A 23,712-nucleotide genomic window follows, 5' to 3' on the forward strand; every position below is an offset into this window, starting at 1 on the left:
AAACAAAAACAAAGCAAAACCTATGTTCCATTGTCTAGCCAAAATTCTACCATTAAAGATTGATGTTTTTAGGTTTTAAATTTTTTTCAGTCTTCCAGAGCCCTTCATTTAAATTCCATTGGCTTTTCGAGAAGTTTCACTTTAAAATGACATCAGCTTGCACTTTTCATGGGAATTAGTTTTCAAATGATATTTACAGGCCACTAAAAGTTTTTGGGAAGAACCAGGGATATATATGCAGACAAAGTCTGAAATCCCAGGGTTGAAATAGGGAATGGGAGAACGCCAAAGACCTACCTAATCCCTTCAATCACAATGTCACCTTAAGGCAACATTCAAAGTAAAAAAGGAAAATTGTTAGTGGGCAAACTGTTGGCTGTAGACACTGGACTACAAAAAAACAACTGGACATTTACATGGCAAACTGAAAGTGCTTTCCTTTTTTGCTACTTTGTGAATGACCATGTGACCTAGAAGAAGGAATCACAGTAGCCTGATGATAATATTCTAATTTTCTCCTTAGGATTTTCTCACCTTATTCTACAGACTCTGGTTGTCTAATAATTTCTTTTTATTACCCAACATCTCCTGGTCACTGCCTATTATTTAAAGATGATAATATCCTTTCCCTGATGGGAAAAGATAATATCCACTACACCCACTTATCCTGATGAGTCAAAAATCAAAGAATCATAAATTTCAGAATTGGAAGGAACTTCAGAGATCACCTAGTCTAATTCATAAGTTAAGTGGGAATCCTCTCCATTCTAAATTAATTTTCATTCCTCATTTGTAGTTGGCAACTTTGTTTGTTTTGTACTTTTTATTCATGTTAGCACTTTTTATTCTTATCATAGTTTTTTTTGGTGTGATGGTTAAACATGAACATGTCATCTCATCTAATAAACTCTAGTTTATTAATAAATAATTGTTATATTGTTATTATTGTTGTTATTATTAAATATATAATTAATATTATATAATATGCATTGATTATAATACTAAATTAATAAATATATTAAGAAATAATTCAATAAACTGTAGTTCACTGGGAATAAGGGGCACAATTTAATGTTATCTATATCACTAGTGGTTTTTAGTACTCTACCTTGTACATATTAGACATTCAATCAATATTTACTAAAGGAATTATTCAATGAACAAATCAATAAACACTTGCTTCTTCCAGGACTTGTATTCATTCCTGGTACCACTATGCTGGTAGCAAAAGATATTCTTTACCGGCTACAGACCTCAAAAGCCACATGCATCATAACCAATGAGGCTCTGGCTCCTACTGTGGATGCAGTAGCACCTGACTGTCCTGCTCTGAAAGTCAAACTCCTAGTGTCAGAAAATAAACGTGATGGATGGATGGACTTCAGAACTCTGCTACGGTGAATGTCTAAATATTGTTCACTCTGTAATAACTCTTGCACATGTGTTTCTTGAAGGAGGGATGCTTCTTTATGCTAGCAGATATTCTTATGTTTAATTTTAAATTCCTCTCATAGACTGCAACAAGTCTTGCCTTTAGAGTAGATAGAGATAGGAGTCACCTTTGTGTAGTAGAAGGACCCCTGGGAAGGGCCCTAACTATCCTGCTTTGCCCCTGAAATTCTACCATTGATGGCTGATCCCTTTGTTTTGAAATACAAATCTTTTTGAGAAAGATGGCCCATTAAAGGAATGAATTGAACCAATTCTTTCCAACATGAAAGTTACCTAAGAATAGCTCTGTTCAGGATGCTGCACACAACTAATTAAAAGAAGAGAAGAGATTCTTAGAATCAGGATTCATGCAAAGATGTTCAATCTGGACAGGAGTCTCAGAGTAATACAAGTATATTAGTTGCCTTAGGAGAGAAAGGGAGAGTATCCATAAGGAGAGGAAAACATGGAAAAGTAAGATAAAAAAGACTGAAGAATGATTTTCTGCAGCTTCCTTTTACCAAGGGGCATATTGAACTATAAGTTTATGAAGGAAGTGGTTGTTTGTCCTTCCTTTTTTTTTTTTTGCTATATAGAATCTATAACTTGGGCTGTCTCCATATAGCTTTGGGAACTTTAGAGCACTCATTCTCCATTTGACTGCCTTGAGGATCAATTTTCTTGGGGATTCTTGCTTTGCAACTCTTAGCATTTCTAATTTGGGATGAAAACAGCAAAATAAGACAACATAGTTTATCGATTCCACTTTGGAAATGAGAAAATTGAATGCAGATCCTTGCCAAACACAGGTTAGAATACCTGCTAAATTGATACTCATCTATAAGCCAATCTGTTCCAGCCTCTAAAATGAACATTTATTTGGCTTACGTGAAACATCCTTGTTACTTAGGCCTAAAAACCAGGGACTTAGACAACCTGACGTCATTCAAAGCCCTAGTAACTTTCCAGAAAATAGCATTCGAGAGAATTAATTTTTGCAATTCTGCCTATATTCTAAGCAAATATGAATTTGTCTTTCAGAGAAGCCTCCACTGTGCACAATTGTGTAGAGACTAGTTGTGCAGAAGCAATGGCTATCTATTTCACCAGTGGGACCACTGGTGCCCCCAAGATGGCTGAGCATTCCCATGGGAGTCTGGGCTTCAAATGCGTGGTGGATGCTAGGTAAGGACACTTCTTTCTTTACCCCAAAAAAGAATCTCAAGGAGCTTTGAAATGTCATTGGACTCATTCCCATATGATTGGGGTAGGACTAAATTTCAACTTCTCCTAGGAAACCTATTAGCTTTGCTTATGTGCCTGGACCATAGTATGTATTTAATAAATATTTATTGACTGATCACTTAATTCTTTTTGGAGGAAACATATTACATATTTGGGAGATAAATAATAAAATAAATAATAAAAACATTCACATAATACTATGTATTAGGCACTCTACTAAGTCTTTTACAATTATTATCTCTTTTGATCCTTTAGGATTCTAGGAGGTGACATCAATGAAACTAAAGTTATTATGGTTGTTATTTTGTAACCATTATTGTATAATGGTTGTTATTATTTATCTGTTTCAGACTCTTGATGATCCCATTTGGGATTTTCTTGGCAAAAGTACTATAATGGTTCACCATTTACTTCTCTAGATCATTTACATAAACTGGGGCAAACAGGCTTGTGATTTGTCCAGGGTCATATAGCTAACAAATATCTGAGATTGGATTTGAACTCAGGTCTTCCTGACTCCAGGCCTATAACCCTATCTACTCTGCCACTTTGTTGGCTGATTAGGAAATTCTTCTATTGATTTAAATATTTCTCACTCACTTTGATTTATCCTTAGCAATGATGTAACAAAAATTCCCCACCACTATTACATCACATTCACCTCTCCCCCTCCCCCATAGTAGTTTAAGCAAAGACAACATAGGAGAGAGATAGAGACTGAGATACAGAAACAAAGAGACACAGATAGAGAGAGATAGAGACAGAAAGAGACAGAGACATAGAAAGAGACAGAAACATACAGACAGGCAAACAAAGAGAGGCAGAGACAGAGAGAGATACAGAAACAGAGAGACACGGGGAAGCAGAGACAGATACACAAAGGTAGACAGAGACACAGAGAAAGAAACAAAGAGAAAGAGACAAATAGAGATACAAAGAGACAGAGAAAGATTGAGACAGAGAGATGGAGAAAGAGAAGGAACAGGGGTAGATCAGTGACAGAAACATATCAATGTTTACCATTTATCCCTATGAGTATTTAGTCAGAAGCAATCCATGTTCCTACTTCTAAGGACTGCAAGGTAGTACAAAAATAGAATGGAGACTGAACACAGTAGAAAGCATATTAACTAGCTTTAGGGGTAGCTAAGTGGTACAGTGGACAGAATGCTGCCCGGAGTTGGAAAAACTCATCTTCCTAAGTTCAAATCTGGCTTCAGATACTTATTAGCCACATGACTTGGGGCATGATTCTAATAAAGGTACTTTCTATCCCCTATCACTAAGTCTCTATAAAGCCAAAAAGAGAAAGAGTGCTTCAGTCTTACAGATAGGAAAACAGAGGTATGGGGTAGGATGCGACTCACTCACTTAGGATTAGAGCAGAAAAGACGCTAGTATCCAGGTGAGCCTCCATCACTACTATTGCTCAAGTTGTGAGCTCCTTCCCCCCATGCATATGTGCATTCAATTACATGCTGGCACCTCCTACAGAAGCTTGCAAACATTTTTTTGTTTTTTACAGGGACAGAAATTGGATTAATGTGCAACCCTCAGAAACACTGTGGGGTATAACAGATACAGGTTGGATTCTCAACATTTTGGGGACATTTATGGAACCCTGGATATCTGGAGCATGCTCATTCGTCCACCATTTGAAAAAGATGGACCCAATGATTATCATCAATGTAAGGTTGGATCCCTTGCATGAGGGTTGATGAGGATGTATCCAAAATCCCCTGATGCTCATGGAGAGCCAATATATGAGATCATTGAGTCCTGACCCAGAACACTCATTGATAACTGCAGTTATGATATAGAAAAGCACTAGAGGCTAGACTCTGGTTCTGTTGGCTACAGATTCTGTTGCAGTCAAAAGGACACATTGTGACATGACCTCTCAATCTTAAAGGACTGGCAATGTCCCAGATGTTCTACCTTGCCATCAATGGCTCTATCACTCAATAATCTGCCCTGGTTCTCTTTCTTTTAATCCTTTAGTACTTCGCTCTCTCTACCACAAGCACTGTGCCAAGTAAGGGTGTGTCTTTGTATGTTTGTCCACTTCTTCTGTTTAAAGGATTTTACCATATATTATTTCATTTGTTCATTTCATTAATAAACTCTGTTGGATAGGCAAGCTGACATTATATTCAACCTTTGTTGGTTTGTATGTAAATGCTTCACAATTAATTATTTGCAAATAATTAAAATGCCACCTTGGATCATAGATCTCAAAGAAACTTCAGAGGGCATTAACCCAACCCCTTCATTTTATGACTGAGGGAATTAAGGCTGAATATCATGACTAAGGTCATAAAGAGAATAAAAATTGAAACTTGAATCCAGATCCTTTGACTCCAGAAGCATTGCACTTCCTACTGTGTCAGGATGCAAGTGCTGCTACTAATAGTTATTGTTGCAGTTACTAGGTATTGCAAGAGTTATTATGCGTATTTTACAAAAGGGGAAACTGAGGCTAAGTGACTTACCCAAGATCACATAGTTAGCCGGAATCAGAGATGGGTTTTGAATCTATGTCTTCTTGACTCCACGTCCACTTTATCATCTTCCAACGTACAAAAGCTAAGACCCAAAGTCAAAGGGACTTGCTAAAGACTATCAGTCTTAATTTATTAAGTGCTAGGTTCTGTGCAAGGTGGAGCAGCTAGGTGGTACAAGTGTACAAGGCTGGAATTAAAAAGACCTGAATTCAAATCTGGCCTCAGGTATGACTAGCCATGAGATTGGATAAATCACTTAACTCTCTTAACCTTAGTTCCTCATCTATAAAATGAGTTGGAAAAGGAAATGGCAAGCAAGTATCCTTGTCAAGAAAACTCCAAATGGTGTCACAGAGAGTAAAATATCACTGAAAAACTATTAAACAACAACACTGTTTTAGGAGCTGAGGACACAGCATTCTCTATTCCCAAGAAGTGACAGAGGGATTCCGGTGTCCCAAATCAGTCATGGTTTCATAGGCTAGAGCTGAAAGGGAAAAATAAAGGCAAGCAAGTCTGTACTGTTCATTTTATATATGAGGAAACTGAGGTCCAGAGAGGCTACACCTTATCCAAGGCCAAGGGGTCAATGTAATTTTAATACTGATCCTCTGGGGTCAGCAATCTTTCTACTACACCTTTTTCCAATTTCCTTTCCAATGGAGCATGTCATCTTTTGACAAAAGGAGTTACTAATTCACCTAGACATTTTTGGGCTAAGTTTATAAATGCTTAGGATCTTATTTGACAGGAAACAGACATTTTCCAAATGGAAGTAATGTCGAGCTAAAATGTTGAGTTTTTTCCCTATGAGATTTATTTGCAGACAAAATCATTGCCTCCCAGAAGTCCTTGCATTCCAGAAGGTCCTAAATGAAGAGTCCCCTCTCTTCTGGGAGTGCAATTTATTTTCATTTTCTGAAATGCTTTCTTGGTGGAAGGAAGGATGAAAAGGAAAATGAATGCCACGGTTCACACAACTTTCTCCTTGAGATTGACTAACGAATTTCTCTAGTCTTTTCTATAGTCACTGGGGCCAGATGGTTGCAGAGGGGAAAAGTAAGGCAGGTTACCTCGCACAACCTTCCCTCCTTCAAGTCCAATTCACTTGCATGTCACAGCATCCCCTCCCAGATATCATGACCCTCTTTGAGAACAAAGAACTGATAACAATATGTTTTGAGTATATAGTTACTAGGCATATAAGGATTGGCATGTTACTATGGGATTGGTGCCTTTAAAATTCCTGCATAGAAGGCAGCTAGATGTTGCACCATAGAGTACCAGCCCTGAAGCCAGGAGGACCTGAGTTCAAATTTGATCGCAGACAGTTAACAGTTCCTAACTATGTAACCCTGGGCAAGTCACTTAACCCCAATTGCCTCAGGGGGATAAAAAAAAAAGTCCTGTATGAGCTCCTTCCTCTGGTTTTACATAAGTAGAAACTGGGAAACTTTTTTTTTTTTTTTTCTGAGTTAGGAGGAAGTTATTTTTTTGATCACCATAGCCAACCTGACACAGAGGAGAAGGAATTGGACTCATCTGTTTGTACTAGACAAAGGCTTCTAAGAAAATTTCTCTGTCCTGAGAGAGATAGAATGAATGCAGAAAACTATCTTATTTGGTGGCTTAAGAACTGGGTTCAAAATCTGACATTACTACCTATGATATGTTGGACAAATCATTTAACTTTTTTGAGCCTTAGTTTTTTCCTCTGTAAAAAGAAGGAAATTAATCTTGATGACTCTGAGGTCCCTTCTAGCTCTAAATAGATAAGCAATATTTTTCTCTCTTCTACCCCTAGTCCCTGAGACTATAAGAAATTATTATCCTAGTACAGGAAACTCCTTTTTTTGTCTCTTGAAGGTTCTTTGGTCCAGAGTTCTCTGTTGAAATGCATATATTCACGAGATGAATATCACCCTAAGTTATTATCAGCCACTTTATTAGTTCTATTCAGGATTCTAGTGTGGTGGACATCACCCAAGACAAATGTGTGACTTCCATGTTTGCAATGACTAGCCTTGATGAACTTTCCCTGGGTCTCTTTGTTTTAGTTCCTAAACTAAACTTTGGAAGAAGCTCCAAAGAAAAGTGTGTGGTGAGTCAGACAGAGAGGCAGCATGCTTCAATGCAAAGGCATGAATTTGGAGTCTCAAGACTCTGTCATTTATTGTGGGACCTTAGGCAAATGAATTCACCTCTCTGTGCCTCAGTTTCTATTTCTGTAAAATAAGGGGATCAGATTAAGTGAGATTTATTGGTCACTTTTAGTTCTAGATCTATAATCAAGGACATGGCATTGAAACTACAGTAGCAATTAAAAGAAATGTTATTCCTCATCTTGAGTTCCATATTAAAACATGGATATTGTTAAGGGCTTGCTCTGTATGCCCACAATATCAAAATCCACCAATATAAACATCTAGTATTAGTTTGACAATGGACTCAAGGTTCAACATCTGAGCTGTCTCCCTGTTCTTATTCACCAGACTCTCTCCAGATATCCCATCAATGTCATGACAGCACCTCCTATGCTATATCGGATGTTACTAAAGCAAGATCTCACCAGGTAGGTAATATCATTCATTGCTTGTAGGTGGGTGATGTTCCTCCTAGGTCAGTAATCTGTCCTTAGACAAGAGCATCTTTCTTAGAATGAGGGTTTACTGCTAAGGTTCACCACTGTAATAGGTATGTAGCACCCATTTTTAAAATAGGATTTTATCTTGTTTTAAAGTGGCTTCTAGGGTTTGTGTTCTTTCTAATTCCCTTTGAGATATTAATAACCAGAAACAACTAGAGCTGTCACTCTGACCTAGTAGTATTTGCAATTTAATAATAGTAGTTAGCATTTACATTACACTTTGAGGTTTGCAAAGCATTTTATAAAAATTATGCCATTTGATTCATTCAATAACCCTGGGAGATAGGTATCACCCCCATTTTACAGATGCAGAAATTGAGGCAAGGAGAAAATAAGCAACTTGTTCCCAGTGCCTAAGGCTGTTTTTGAACTCAGCTCTTCCTGCCTCTAAATATTCTACCCATTGTATGATCTAACCATAGCCTTCCTAGCTTAAAGGAAAAGAGTTTTAGGCTGCTAGGTAGTCTAGTAAAGGAAATTCTAGTGGCAAGGAGAGAAGCTGGGTGCCTTTTATGTCCCAATAGCCAGCCAGTGAAAAGCCAAGGTCTTCAGTTCAAATCCCACTTCTGCTGCTTCCTACTATATTGATTTAAAATCACTTAATGTCTCTCACCCTCATTTTATTCATTTTAAACAGAAGTATAGGATGAGATGAAACTTCTAAAATCCTTTCTAACTCTAAATTCATAATCCTGAATTATGATGGTGATGGTAATGATGATGACAATGATAATAATAAGCATTTGTATAGGGCTTAAAGGTTAGCAAAGAATTTTGCAAATATTATTCTATTTGATACTCAGAACATCCTTAGAGGAAGAGAGAAATAGTACTGGTTCTGATTGTGTGTGTGTGTGTGTGTGTGTGTGTGTGTGTGTGTGTGTCGTGTGTATGCATACATACCCTAGTATCTATCAGGAGGCAATAGGGGATACAGTGCTGAACCTGGAGTCAAGAAGCCTGAATTCTTATTATCTGTATGACCTTGAACAGTTCATTTAAATTATCTTAGACTTAGTTTCTTTATCTGTAAAATGGGAATAATATAGCAACTAATTCACAGCATTGTTCTGAGTATCAAATAAGATAGTACTAGCAAAATACTTTGCCATCCTTAAAGTTCTGTACAAATGCTTATCATTATAACTGTCTTCATCATGATCGTCCTCCTCATTGTCATCATTTTCAGTGGATCATGGATTTATAATTAGAGGAGACATTAGAAGTCTCATCTTATCCAACCTGTTACTTTAAAGATGAATAAAATGAGGGTTAGATTAAGAAACTTTAAATCACTATAGCACTAAATGGCAGAAGTGGAATTTAAACTGGCTTCTCATTGGGACATAAAAGCGCTTCCAATTTCTCTCCATGTTACTGAGAATTTTCTTCATGAGCCTACCTAGCAACCTAACACTCTGCCATTGATCAGTTCCTTTTCCTTTAAGCTAAGATGTTCATGGTTAAACTATACAATAGATAAGAGTACGTGGAGACAGGAAAACCTGAGTTCAAATCTAGTCTCAGACACTATCTGTGTGACCCTAGGCAAGTTATTTATCTCTTTCTGGCCTCAATTTACTCATCTGTAAAATGGAAGGTGATAATAACATCCCAGAGTTATTGAAGGGATCAAGTGACATAATATTTATATTATATATTATCATATATGCTATAATATAATATATATAATAATCAAGATGAATTAGAAAGAATTAAAATGGTACAAGAAAGTTTTGAGGGAAGGGCAGAAACACAGGGATTTTGCCTTAGGAAAGCAGGAAGGTTAAAGAGGTAGAATGAACTTCTATGATCATCTAGTCTAACTTTCTCGTTATATAAATGGGGAAACTGTGGTTCAAAGAGATTTTTTTCCCAAGTCATATAGGTAATAAACACAAAAGTTGGAATTTTAACTGAAACCCTCTGACTATTTCCACTGTATCACCCTGGGATACTATGTAAAAAAGAGATGTTGGGAGTATGAAGGCCCTAGAAACCTTGGGATAAGGGACAGATAAGAAAGAAAAAGCACAGGAGGAATGTAGAGTTGACCCCAAACACAAACTATTTGTTTTGTTTTCCAAAGCAAATTCCATCTCTTTATCCCAAGCTTTCCTATGGCTACCCCTGACATACGAATGTTTGCCCCAGCTGTGCCAGTGTTCTGGTCCTCCAGAGTTCTAGTGCCCTTATGCCCTACTCCACCCACCTTCATTATTCCTTATGAGAAATAAGGGAACTGAAAGTGGAAGAAGTTTAATGGTTTTCCCAGAGTCACACAGTAAATAAATCATACTAGAAATGAAGCTCAATTCCTCAGACTCCTATTCCAGAGTTCTTTTTATAATCCAGCAGAATACTGACCATCAAGGAGAGAGAGGAATAATATAAGAAATCCTCCAGAGAGCTAGTCTGGACATTACACTTTTAAATGCTACACATTCAAACATTTCTTGATCCCAGTGCAGTGAAAACCAAATTTCCAAAGACTAAGTTTCTCACTAGTCTACTATCTTTGGTCCATCTTGTCTGGGAAACCATGTAGTCTTATATTCTGTCCAGTTCCATAGTCCCTGAGACAGCAACTTGTTCCTAATGGGACTCTGGGGGCTCAGGACAATTTTGTTTCCTAAAAGAGTTTCCCAAAGAGCTCAGAATAATTGTTTTTTTTACTTTTTTTGTTCAGTTACAAGTTCCAAAGCCTTCACACCTGCATCAGCTCTGGAGAGACCCTCCTCCCCGAAACCCTGCAAAAGTGGGAGATGCAGACTGGGCTGAATATCAAGGAACTCTATGGACAGACAGAAACTGTATGTGTTCTCACCTTTAGCTTCAGGCAGCATGACCTAAGAGTAGTTTTTAAAACTTGTTTCCAGAATTTCTAGAAGGGAAAATAAATGTGTTTACATTTTCCAAAATTATAAATCATTAGATATTCTCACCTAAGTGACGCATTTGAACCAAATCAGGCAATTAGTTTAAGAGCCAGTCAGGATGAAGATGAAATAGCAATGTTTTTTTCTTTTTTTTGTCCCACAGCATTCAATGATACCTTTGCCCAGGCTCTTCCTTTCCTGCTTACCCCTTTTTGCTGCTTCTCTCTGCCCCATATTCACTGCTAGATCTGACTGATCACAGATAGTTAGCTGTCAGTAACTTAGTGGCAGTGTCATCAATGTGCAGCTCTTTGTGGTATGCCTAAGGTTTTCAGCAACAAGATCATTTCTAGGATAGACACAACAAAGAGAGATATAAACCGATGTGTGGAAAAAGCCATCCAGGTATCTGAATGTTTAGACCAGAAATGATCTCACAATAAGGTCTCACTTGGCTTTTAGTGTCCCTCCTAACAAAACTGGCTTTAGAGTCAACGGTCAGTACTACAGGTTCAATAAAAGAACACTAGCTTGGTTTCCCTCTCATTTCCAATAAGCAGTCTCAGAATAGGACAGATTGAGGCTCTTGTTAAGTGGGATGGCAGTTAATCTGGATAGCAACTGACACCTTCTTACTCTCATAGATCAATTATCTCCTTGATTTTTTTCTCTTCCACGCAATAATTTCCCCCCTTTTCTGTGCATGAACTGAACTGATTATCTACCTCCCATTTGGCTGAATGTCTAAAGACATTTGAAAAGGAGCTATACAGATTGCCCTATAGAATGGTAAGGGTAGAAAGGACTGTGAGAAACATAAGCTCCCTAAGTTCACATCGAAGCATTATCAAGCATACCATCTTCATATCTCCCAATATGGTAACAAGCAATGTCACCTGAGCTTTGAATGTCTGACGTTACAGGTGGGAGGAGTGAGTGACTGCCAATATGTGGGGAGGATTTGAGAATGTATCAAAAGGTCTGCTTCAGTTTCACTATTATCAATCCATTCAGGAGAATCTTGAATATGCAGTGGTCTTACAAAATCTATTAAAATCCAGAAATCCCTTCTAATTGTAATGTACTTATTTATTCATTCATTTATTTTTAACATTTTTTAAAATTTTGAGTTCAAATTCTTTATCTCCAACTATTCTGTTACTGATTGAAAAAAGCAGATTATATTGACTATACATATTAAATCAAGGAAAACATATATCTATATTAACTACATGAGAGAGAAGCTTTCACAACATGAGTTATGTGGAAATAAATTTAACATGATTGCACATGTGTAACTTAGATCAGATAGTTTGCTGTCTTGGGAAAGAGGAAAAAAGAAAGAAAAATAAAATGTTCCACCTGATACCCATCAGATTGGCTAATATGACAGAAAAGAAAAATGACAAATGTTGGAAGAAATATGGAAAAATTGGGACCCTAATGTACTGCTGGTGGAGTTGTGAACTGATCCAATCATTGTGGAGAGCAATTTGAAACCATATCCAAAGGTTTATCAAGCTGTGACCTAGCAATACCACTGCTAGGTTTATATTTCAAAGAGATTATTTGAATATTGCATCAGACACTTATTAAACTATATAATATTAGACCAGTCCCAATATCTTTGGGCCTCAGTTTCTCTTTTGTAAAATGAGGAGCTGGATTTGAAAGTCTCTAAAGTTCTATTCCCTCTAGATCCATGATCCTATTTCATCTTCAGCGTAACGGAACTAAGTACTCACTATTTCCTGAGCCAATCTAGCATTTTTCTTCATCTGGGTCTATGTTCCATCTGTTTCTTGTACCTGCAGTGTCTTCATCCTGTCCATCATTGCCAACTGAATTGCTATTTATTTCTTTTTTTTATTTTTTTATTTTTTATTAATTTTCATAGTTATAACATTTTCTTTGACAGTACATATGCATAGGAATTTTTTTTTACAACATTATCCCTTGTACTCCCTTCTGTTCTGAATTTTTCCCCTTCTTCCCTCCACCCCCTTCCCTAGATGGCAGGCATTCCCATACATATTAAATATCTTATAGTATATCCTAGGTACAACATATATGTGCAGAACTGAATTTTTTTGTTGTTGTTGTTGCAAAGGAAGGATTGTATTCGGAAGGTAAAAATAATCTGGGAAGAAAAACAAACAAGACAAAACAAAACAAAACAAAAATGCTCACAGTTTACACTCATTTCCCAGTGTTCCTTTTTTGGGTGTAGCTGATTCTGTCCATCATTGGTCAATTGGAATTGGATTAGCTCTTCTCTATGTTGAAGATATCCACTTCCACCAGAATACATCCTTATATAGTATCATTGTTGAAGTGTATAATGATCCCCTAGTTCTGCTCATTTCACTCAGCATCAGTTGATGTAAGTCTCTCCAAGCTTCTTTGTATTCCTCCAGTTGGTCATTTCTTACAGAGCAATAATATTCCATAATCTTCATATACCATAATTTACTCAACCATTCTCCAGTTGATGGACATCCATTCATCTTCCAGTTTCTAGCTACTACGAAAAGGGCTGCCACAAACATTTTGGCACATACAGATCCCTTTCCCTTCTTTAGTATTTCCTTGGGATATAAGCCCAGTAGCAGCACTGCTGGATCAAAGGGTATGCACATTTTGATAACTTTTTGGGCATAATTCCAGATTGCTCTCCAGAATGGTTGGATTCTTTCACAGCTCCACCAACAATGCATCAGTGTCCCAGTTTTCCCACAGCCCCTCCAACATTCATCCTTATTTGTTCCTGTCATCTTAGCCAATCAGACAGGTGTGTAATGATATCTCAGAGTTGTCTTAATTTGCATTTCTCTGATCAATAGTGATTTGGAACACTCTTTCATATGAGTAGAAATAGTTTTAATTTCATCATCTGAAAATTGTCTGTTCATATCCTTTGACCATTTATCAATTGGAGAATGGCATGATTTCTTATAAATTAAAGTCAATTCTCTGTATATTTTGGAGATGAGGCCTTTATAAGAACCTTTGACTGTAAAAATGTTTTTCCAGTTTGTTACTTCCCTTCTAGTCTCGTTTGCACTAGTTTTGTTTGTGCAGAAACTTTTTAATTTGGTGTAATCAAAATTTTCTATTTTGTGATCAATAATGGTCTCTAGTTCTCCCTTGGACACAAACTCCTTCCTCCTCCACAAGTCTGAGAGGTAAACCATCCCATTTTCCTCCAATTTATTTATGATTTCATTCTTTATGCCTAAATCTTGGATCCATTTTGATCTTATCTTAGTATCTGGTGTTAAATGTGGGTCCATGCCTAGTTTCTGCCATGAATGGCTATTTATTTCAAGACTCAAGTCATTGAGCACCTCCTCAATGAAAGTTCCCCTGATCTGTTCTGGTCAATTTCTCTCAACCAAAAACTATTCTTCTCCCTCTGAATCCCCATAGTTTTTTGTATTTCTTATGCATTTTCACATTCTACCTGGTTATTTCTGCATCCATCTTCTCTCCCTTACTTACCTCCTATTTGACTTTGAAATGTGTGTGTGTGTTTATTAAATAGATAGACAGAGAGATGGACACAGGGAGGCAAAGAGAAAACAGAAGGAAATAGAAAGGAAGGAAGGAAAGAAAGAAAAGAAGGAGGGAGGAAAGAAGAAAGAAAAAAGGAAGGAAATAGGGAGGGAAGGAAGGAAAAAGAAAAGAAGGAATAAAGGAAAAAGGAAAGGAGGAGAGAGATAAAGGAAGGAGGAGGAAGGGAAGAAAGAGAGGAAAGAAAGAAGAGAAAGATATAAGTGAGAAAGTGAGCAAGGCCTATCTTCCATGCACCATGCTAAGCACTGCAAATACAAATACAAGCAAAAAGATCCAAACTTAAAGAATTTGCCTTCTAATGGGAGAAATAACACCTAACAGAGACCTAGTAAGTAACAAAATGTGTGAGGCTGAAACCAGGAGATGGAGGTTTGGAAACTATGGAAAAGAGCCAAGGGTAAAGTGAGAACCTCATAATATGGTGCTCAGAGGCTACATCCTCGACTGTTGTTATTGCTTTAATCTTCCCCCCACTGCTGTCTACAGAATATTGTTTTGTCTATGAAAAACCCTGAATAAGTAAGAATTCACATTTTATAGAATGGTATGGTTACAAGCCACTTTACATATATAAGGTGCTCTCATTTGATCCTACCTGTGAGGCAAATAATTCACATATTATTAATAGAAACAGAAAGAGGGCCAAATGTATTAAGGATAGAGCACTGGCTTCAAAATCAGAGAATATGGGTTCAAATTCTGTCTCTGAAACTTACCACCTATGTGAACATGAGCAAATCAATTAACTAACATAACTTATCTGTCAAATTAAAGGATTAGACTCAGATGTCAATGAGATCCCAAAGTGTCTCACTGAGTAATAATGACAATAACAATATTTCATTTAAGGTTTCTGAATAACTTTATAAATATCTCATTTGATCTTCATAACAATCCTGGGAGGTAGATACCATTATTTCCCCCATTTTACAGTTGAGAAACCTGAGGTTAAATGACTTATCCAGGATCACACAGCTAATAAATGTCTGAAGCTGGAAATGTCTTCCTCCAGGGCTCTGTCCTTTGTCACCTACTCTACAACTCTGTGATATCTATCCATTTTTCATAAAGGAAGCTAGGTAATACAATAATAAGTGGCAGAGTCAGCACTGAAACCCAACTCTTCTGACTGCAAGCCCAAGGTTCATTCTCTCTCACTATGTTGAATCTTTAAGGTTTTTTTTTTAATTTATCTAAATTAATCTTGAATTTTTTTAATCCCAAATTCTTAAACAGGATTAATTCTTTGTGTCAATTTCTAGCTTGAGCTCTGGCTGAAAACCAGATTTGAAGTGAATGGAACAATACAGGACAGTTGAGGAAAGTGGAGTTGAGGATAGAGTAGAATAACAAGAGTAAGAGAAGAAGAGCATTGGAAATGAGGTTAAAAAAAAACAGACTTCACCAATTTCACAGATGTGGCTAAAGCAGAAAAGTCTCTTTTGATACATTGTAGCAAGATCACCCCCTTATATGGCTCCTATATTTTACTATCCTATTTCACTGTGCTTTTCACAGGGAATAGTTTGCAGATCCAGCATAAAGGAAAGCAAACCTGGCTTCATGGGAAAGGCAGTATCCAATTATGATGTCCAGGTTTGTCAAACATTTTGTCCTTGGGTCCAATTTTGTTATTGGAGGGGTCTTCTTTTCATAGATTCCCATGTCTAGAATAAACTATTAAGAGATTAGCTTCTTATGATCAGTTTTCTACAAGGAAGATGATGTAGGGACCTGTTTTTAAAGCATTCATTCATTTTTAACCATACTCAATAACTTTAATGGTCAGGAAGTTTTTCCATCCATCTCACCTGTACCAGAAGTATAAAGGAAAGGAAAGAAATTGGAAGAAATGGCAAGAGCAGTGAGTGGCTTCCTACATACTTCTGGAGAAGCTAAAGAAGCTCATATAGAACAAAGTCTAATCTAGTGAATTTTGCCCTATCCATATAGCCACTTATCTCTCAACTGTTTTTTTAATCCAATAGGAAAAGGTTTAGAAAGGTTTGGTCCCAGTCTGACAATGTAACTGGGAAAATAATTTAAAGTCACTTTCCAAAACATTATCTTTCGTTTGCATGGAAAGGGAGCATGAGATGCGTAGTTGTTTTGGGTTACACTCACTTAACTTACATTCATTTTATGGACCTCTTTTCCAGATAATTGATGATAATGGTAATGTCCTACCTCCTGACACAGAAGGAGAAATTGGTGTCAGAATCAAACCCATCAAGCCTATTGGCTTCTTCTCTGGTTATGTGGTAAAGCATCCTTTCTCTACTTTCTCTGTCTCTTTGGGGGTCATACAAGGATAGGGAAATGTGTGAAGATATCATGGTCTCCTGAGACCAACAGGTAAGAAAAAGGGCAGTGGACTAGCTTCCCTTGTACAGCAGATTCAGGGCTTAGGTGACCTAAGTAGATAACTAATCTACCTTCACTGACCTTCAAGAAATTTCAGGAAAGAAATGCAGAATACTCAGGACAAAATAGGAATTCTCAAGGATTAACACTTGCTTCTGTTGTCCATTCCACCTATAAGGACCCTCTTTATTGGATCAAAACTCAGTAATCCTCAGAGGCTTTTCATCTTCCAAACCAATTCATGGTATTTGTCCATTTCTAAGCTATCAATGGTTCCAAAGTGTCAAGGCTAGTAATGAAAGTTTAACAACTCACTCCTTCAAGCCCAACTGGCTCCAGCATTCTCCTTATTTTGACAAAATGCCCCTTCAGATAAATGACATTGTGCCAAGCAAGTATTAATAGTATCAGATCAAGGAGGATGCTGAAAGTGGGAGAATGGAAGGAAATGATTAAGGAAAACTTCTTTTGGAGAACATAAGTACTGAGGTGAGAATTCACACTAAAAATCCATGGCCCAGAATATATAAGCTCCTCAAGGATAGGGACTATTCAGTTTTTTTCATCGTATTTCCATTACCTTACGGGATTCCTAATGTATAGTAAATAATTATTACTTCTTAATGGCCTAATTGATTAGGTTGAGTCTAATTATTTCATTTTTGCCTTTGTATCCTTAGTGTCTGGCACATAGTAATTACTTTAATAAATACTTCTTGATTAACCAATTAATTGGTTGAAAACAAATACTGACTTTCTTTTTTGTCCTTTTCTCCCCTCATTGTCTAATAGGATCAGTGCCTTATATATATTAGGTGCTTAATAAATACTTATGGATTGATTGAATGAATGATTCATAGTAGCCAGGTCTGTGTTATAGAATAATTGGAATCACTGAGGCTTTCCCCCATTTCAATCCATTGATTTGAGGGGAGGGAAAGTTAGATTCAGTCTGTGCCAGTCAAACTTGGCTAATCTTTCCACACTAACCTTTCCACAAAATATGATCACTAGGACAATGCTGAGAAAACAGCTGCCAATATTACAGGGAACTTTTGGCGCACGGGGGACATTGGAATGGTGGACAAAGATGGGAATTTCCAGTATATCGGGAGAGCTGATGACGTCATCAACTCAAGGGGGTGAGGTTTGGTTCTGGCAAATGGGGGAAGGAGAGATTTGGGGTTTCAGGATGTGATTAAATCAGATAATGCTTCAAAAAACATCAGTTTGAATGCAAAGAAATCTTAAAATAAAAGTCCCATCATAGGCTACTTTTTGTTTTCTAATCATTAACTTCTGAATTTTTTGCAACCTTAGGAACTCAGGTGTTTTTTTTAAATATACTAGCGGATAGATTAAAGCAGTTAACCTAGAATGCTGTATAATCTGGTGGACTTTAGAGTGTCTATGCAGTCCAATCACTCATTTTACAGAGGAAATCCAATATGAAAAAGATTAAAAGATTTTATTTAAATATTATTAAAATATTATAATGGAGATGGAAGATACAGTAGGGTTTTTGGGGGGGTTTTTTGACACTAACTCTCTGATATGTTCAGAGGTTAACTTTTTTAAAAATCATATTTTGGGGGCAGCTAGGTGGGGGAGTGTCTAGAGCACCAGCCCTGAATTCAGGAGGACCTGAGTTCAAATCTGGTGTCAGACACTTAACACTTCCTAGCTTTGTGACACTGGGTAAGTCACTTAACCCCAATTGCCTCAGGGGAAAAAAAATACTTTTCATTTGCAACGAGAAGGGAATGTGAAAACCTTAAAGACCAAAAGTTGGAAGTTTAGGTTTTTTCATTTAATAGTATTTTTTCTATTACATGTAAATATAGTTTTCAACATTTATTTTTGAAAGTTTGAGTTCCAAATTTTTTCTCCCTCCCTCATTTCCCTTCCCCCTTCCCCAATCTAAGAAGCAATCTGAAAATTCGTTCAAAAGTGAAAATACTATACTTTGGTCAATGGTCTACATTCAGTCCCCATAGTTTATTCTCTGGATATGGATGGCATTTTCCATCATAAGCCTATTGGAATTGTTTTGAATTACTGTATAGCTGAGAAGAGCTAAATCTATCTTAGTTGATCATCACACATTGTTGCTCTACTGTGTATAATGTTCTCCTGGTTCTGCTCAATTCATTCAGCATCATTCATCTAAGTCTTTCCAGGTTTTTTCTGAAATCTGCCTGCTCATCATTTTTAAAGTACAAGAGTATTCCATTACATTCATATACTGCATTACATTCATATCCTACAATTTATTCAGCCATTTCCCAATTGATAGGTATTTTCTCAACTTCCAATTTCTTGCCACCACAAAAAGATCTGCTACAAATTTTTTGTACATGTGGGTCCTTTTCCTTTTTTACAACTGCTCTAACTCTAAGACCTCTAATATATACTGGCTTTTGATCTTAGTCACTTAATCTCTCTTTGTCCCATGTAGTTCTTTATAATTACAAATTGTAGAACAGTTGTTGGTCTGTATTAGTAGAAATAGTTTCATCACTGGGGTCTCACAACATTGGCAAAATTATAGGCTCTACCTGGTGATGTTGCTCTGAAGCATAGCAATAGTGAAGAGATTATTCTAAGACAGATGGCAGATTACAATTGGGTAGAGAAAGGGAGCCTATAACTATGAAAGATATGGCCCCATTCCTCTTGAATAAAGGTAGACTGAAAATCCATTTCCTCCTTCAGGTATCGAATTGGTCCCTCAGAGGTGGAAAATGTCTTGAATGAACATCCAGCTGTGGTAGAGTCAGCAGTTATAAGCAGCCCAGATGCCAACCAAGGAGAGGTAAGAGGCAGGTTGCACCAGGACATGAAGTGTGGACCACAGCAATGTTTTTGTATGTCTAGGGTTGAGTCACACCATTTCTAATATAAGCAATTTGCTGATTATTAAGCACCTATTTCATGATGTGCCCTACCATTTGAACTCAAACTTGGAGCAAACATGAGGGAACATAATCACAAGGGGCAGCTTGAGCCAGGAAGACTTAATATATATGTATGGGTCAGATTTCAGAAAATGTCCATATGTAAGCAATCTTTTGCAATGATGAGAGTCATCATGAGTATTCTCAGACTCTAGTGCAGCATATTGGGTCTCAGAGATATAGAAGAGAAAGGTATCAAAGAAAAGGTAGATAGAATCAGAATGAAGACAGACCATAAAGCAGAGCACTAATTAGAAAAGGCATGCAGGGCATAAGAGCAATCTTTGAACAGTTTCTTTTAACCTTATTTTGGTTGTTATCTTTAGATTTTTTACAACATGTTTCATTAGATTCCATAAGTATGAATAATGAATCAACTGATGCTCACATATATATTTTATTTTCATTATCCATTCAAAACTAAAGTTTCAAAAAGTATGATGATTGATTTCAATCCAATGGAAATATGTAGTGTGAATTCAAATAATGCAAACACTTCAGGGAGATTTTTTTTTTGCACTAATTGGGACCTGCCTATATCTCCAAATATATCAAAGCAAATAAAATTAAAGAAAAAAGACAATATTAGGAACTTTTTAAATTAAATAAGCTATTAGCTAATTTGATTTTTTTAAAGAAATAGAAAAACCAAAATTTTGGTAGCAAAAATGAAAAAGAATTCATGAAGAATAAATAAGGTATGATATATAATATGGAATTAGTGATGATGACAGCCATGGTAGTGACATTGGATAGTGATGATAGTGATGGTAAAAAATGTTGGTCATGATAATGATAAATCATCATGATAATGGTGCTGATGGTAATGGTGATGCTAGTAGAGGGATATTGATAGTGATGAATACTACCAACAGTATATTTTTATTTTATTCTTAACAACAATAAACTCTTTTTCCTCTGTGTTTGTCCTATAGGTGGTAAAGGCATTTGTGATACTGACCCCTAAGTTTGAATCTCATGATCGTGATGAGCTCATTCGAGAACTACAGCAGCATGTGAAGATTTCAACTGCCCCTTATAAATACCCCAGAAAGGTGAAGTTTCTCTGAGTTTGTAGAAGAAAGTTGTTTTCATCTCTAGTGCCTGATATCACATCATGGTCCTCTCCTTTTTAGGAATATATCTTTGACCCACAAACTCTCCTGAACTCCTCAGAAAGGACTAATGAATGACTACTAAGTCTAATTATTGGCAATTGTCCTAAGTCCTATAACTGATGACTATCCTTAAATTTCATTAATCACTTTTCTGTTGAGGGAACTATGTTGAGAGTTACTATGTAGAATGCACAAATTTATTCATGGATGTCTTAAACTCCAAGCACTTTGAGCCCTTATATTGAATCCTAGGCTCTCTTATCAAAAATTATTTTTATAATCTCCTGGTAACACATGACATTGTACTGAGGTCTGTCCAGGGGAACTGTCTAGACTAAGTCCTGACTTCTACAAATGAACAATATATGAAGGCACTTACAATTTCAAAAATGTCTGTAGAATAACTACTTTTTCCACAAAGTTGGTCGTAAGGGGGGAGAGAGAGAGAGAGAAAGAGAAACATGTATGATCTTTCCCAAACAGGTGGAGTTTGTCTCAGAACTGCCCAAGACAGTCACTGGAAAAATCCAACGGGCTAAGCTACGGAAGGATGAATGGAAGCACATAATTAGGACCCGCACATCCCAGTGACATTATACAATGTGGTTTTCTATCCCCAAAAAGAACAAAGTCCCTATACTTCCTCAATCCTATTTAAGGACATCCCTAATCTGGCTAGATTACTGAATCAGTACAGGAGTGAAATTCATTAAAGGATACTAACTCAAATACAATAATACACCCCTCAATCTCCACAGTCCCTATAGCAATTATTCATAGTAGTCAGGAATATTATTCCCTGGCAAGAAGCAGTAACTCAGACCAAACTTCTGAACTTTTAGTAAATTTTTTTATATAATAAAAACTACCCATCTAAAACTAAAGCAAGCATTATATACAATGAAAATACACTAGAAGTTTTCCTAATCAATAAGGATACAATCTTTCCCTGCTGTTATTTGCAAGTCTTAGAATGTTAATGATGGTAATAAGAGAAGAGAAAGAAGACATAAAAGTGGGCAGAGGAGACAAAATAGTTCCTATTTTCTAATGAAATTATAATTAGCTTAGAAAGTCCCAGGGAATCAGCAAAGAAACTAATTGAGACAATAACCTCAGAAAAGTTACAAACTACAAAGTAAACCCACAAAAATCAACATTTCTATACAAGAACAAAATTTACAAGGTAACAATAAAAAAGTTAAGTCCAATTCAAAACATGTACAAAATGCATTAAATATTTAGGAATAAATCTACCAAAACACACTAAATGCTTGTATAGAGTCAATTACAAAATGATCCTTAAAGAAATAAAGAACTATTTAGTTGAAGGATATTTAATGATTGTGATTGAGTGATATAAGTGCAATAAAAATGGCAATACTGCCAGAGTTAATGCCAAAGATATAATGCTATGCCAGTCAAACTATCAAAGAGGTACTTCATTTGTTTTCTTTCTCTCTGATCTCCCCATTCATTGAAGAGAAAAGGGGAAAAAAATAAACCTTTGTAACAAATATGTGTAGTCAAGAAAGAAAAATCCTTGTATTACCCATCACCAAAAATGTCTTTTTCATTCAGTATATTGAGTATATCATCTCTCTATCAGGCAATCAGTTCAGCATTGAACCTTTAGAATCATGGTTGGTCATTTAATTGATTAAAGTCATTATGTGTTGCAAAGCTGTTTGTCCTTATGATATTATGATTTATACAATTGTATAAATTGTCCTCATTGTTCTGTTCACTTCACTCTTTCTCAGTTCAAATAACCAAAACTATCTCTTTCACAATTTTTATTGCATACTGATGTTCCACTATATTTATAAGGCAGATGGGCGGCATGGTGGATAAAATAATAGAGCACCAACTCTGGAGTCAAGAAGGCCTGATTTCAAAACTGATCTTAGACATAAGAGCTATGTAACCTTGGACAAGTCATTTAATCATAGTTTCCTTAATTGTAAAATGGGGATAATAATAGCACCTACTTCAAAGGATTGTTGTGAAGTTCAAATGAGATATTATGAGGTAAGTTATTATTATAGACCATACTTGTTCAGCCATTCCTCAGTTAATGGGAATCTCCTGAGTTTCTAGCTTTTTACCATTACAAAAAAAAGATTGCTATAAATATTATCATATATATATAGGTCCATTTCTTCTTTATTTTACCTCTTTGGATTATAAGCTTAGTAGTGGTATGTCTGGGTCAAAGGTACATAAGTTTTTAAAAGAATTTTTGCGCATAGATCAAAATTGTTTACCCAAATGGCTGGACTATTTCATATTTCTACCAACTGTCCATCAGTCACTCTGGAATTTGCCATTTTTCTTTTTTATTATCTTTGTCAATCTGAGGAGTGTAAAGCAGAATCCCAGAGTTGCTTTCATTTGAATTTTTCTAATTATTGGTTCTTTGGAACATTTCTTCATAAGATTTTTAATAGTTTGGATTTTTTTACTTGGAAAAATGCTTGTTCCTATCTTTTGACAATTTATTAGCTTGAGGATAATTCTATTTCTTGAAAAACTTTTTTTTTAATTCCTTCTTTCTCAGAGAAATTTCTTGCAAAGATTTTTTCCCAGTTAATAGTTTTCTCCAAAGAGATACTTTTCTGAACTGGACAAAATAAAGACAAAACTAATTTGGAGAAACAAAACATGTAAAGCGCTAAGGGAAATAATGATTTTTTTAATTCAGGGGAAATAGTACTTCCAGGTCTCAATCACAAAAATCTTTAGGTTATAGATTTAAAAAAAAATTTAAGTAAATCAACATATTAGAATAGAGCAGGAGTCAGAAGACTATGGCTTAAGGGCCAAATTCATTGGAGCATATTTTTGTATATCTCTCAAACTAAGAGCATTTTTACATTTTAAATATAAATAAGCTTTGTTTTAAATGTAAAAACTATTCTTAGCTAACTGGACTGTACAAAAAGAGGCAGAGGAAATGATTTAGCCTACAACTCTTAGATTGCTGGACTT

The 23,712-nt window shown here is 36.2% G+C and overlaps 1 protein-coding gene across 1 annotated transcript in view; it reads left to right on the forward strand.

Moving 5' to 3' along the window:
* Positions 1 to 22,404, forward strand: part of LOC141550371 (acyl-coenzyme A synthetase ACSM2A, mitochondrial-like) — a 35,342-nt gene extending 12,938 nt beyond the window's left edge. The window contains exons 4-14 of the mRNA XM_074280950.1: positions 1,190 to 1,397; positions 2,473 to 2,616; positions 4,202 to 4,364; positions 7,673 to 7,752; positions 10,517 to 10,640; positions 15,801 to 15,878; positions 16,442 to 16,543; positions 17,661 to 17,788; positions 19,362 to 19,461; positions 20,539 to 20,658; positions 21,205 to 22,404. Coding sequence (XP_074137051.1) covers positions 1,190 to 1,397; positions 2,473 to 2,616; positions 4,202 to 4,364; positions 7,673 to 7,752; positions 10,517 to 10,640; positions 15,801 to 15,878; positions 16,442 to 16,543; positions 17,661 to 17,788; positions 19,362 to 19,461; positions 20,539 to 20,658; positions 21,205 to 21,312 — 1,355 coding nt within the window. The 3' untranslated portion in view covers positions 21,313 to 22,404. The remainder of the gene's footprint in view (positions 1 to 1,189; positions 1,398 to 2,472; positions 2,617 to 4,201; positions 4,365 to 7,672; positions 7,753 to 10,516; positions 10,641 to 15,800; positions 15,879 to 16,441; positions 16,544 to 17,660; positions 17,789 to 19,361; positions 19,462 to 20,538; positions 20,659 to 21,204) is intronic.
* Positions 22,405 to 23,712: the final 1,308 nt, after the last annotated feature.

This window comes from Sminthopsis crassicaudata, chromosome 1, assembly GCF_048593235.1.
Source record: "Sminthopsis crassicaudata isolate SCR6 chromosome 1, ASM4859323v1, whole genome shotgun sequence".
NCBI lineage: Eukaryota > Metazoa > Chordata > Mammalia > Dasyuromorphia > Dasyuridae > Sminthopsis > Sminthopsis crassicaudata.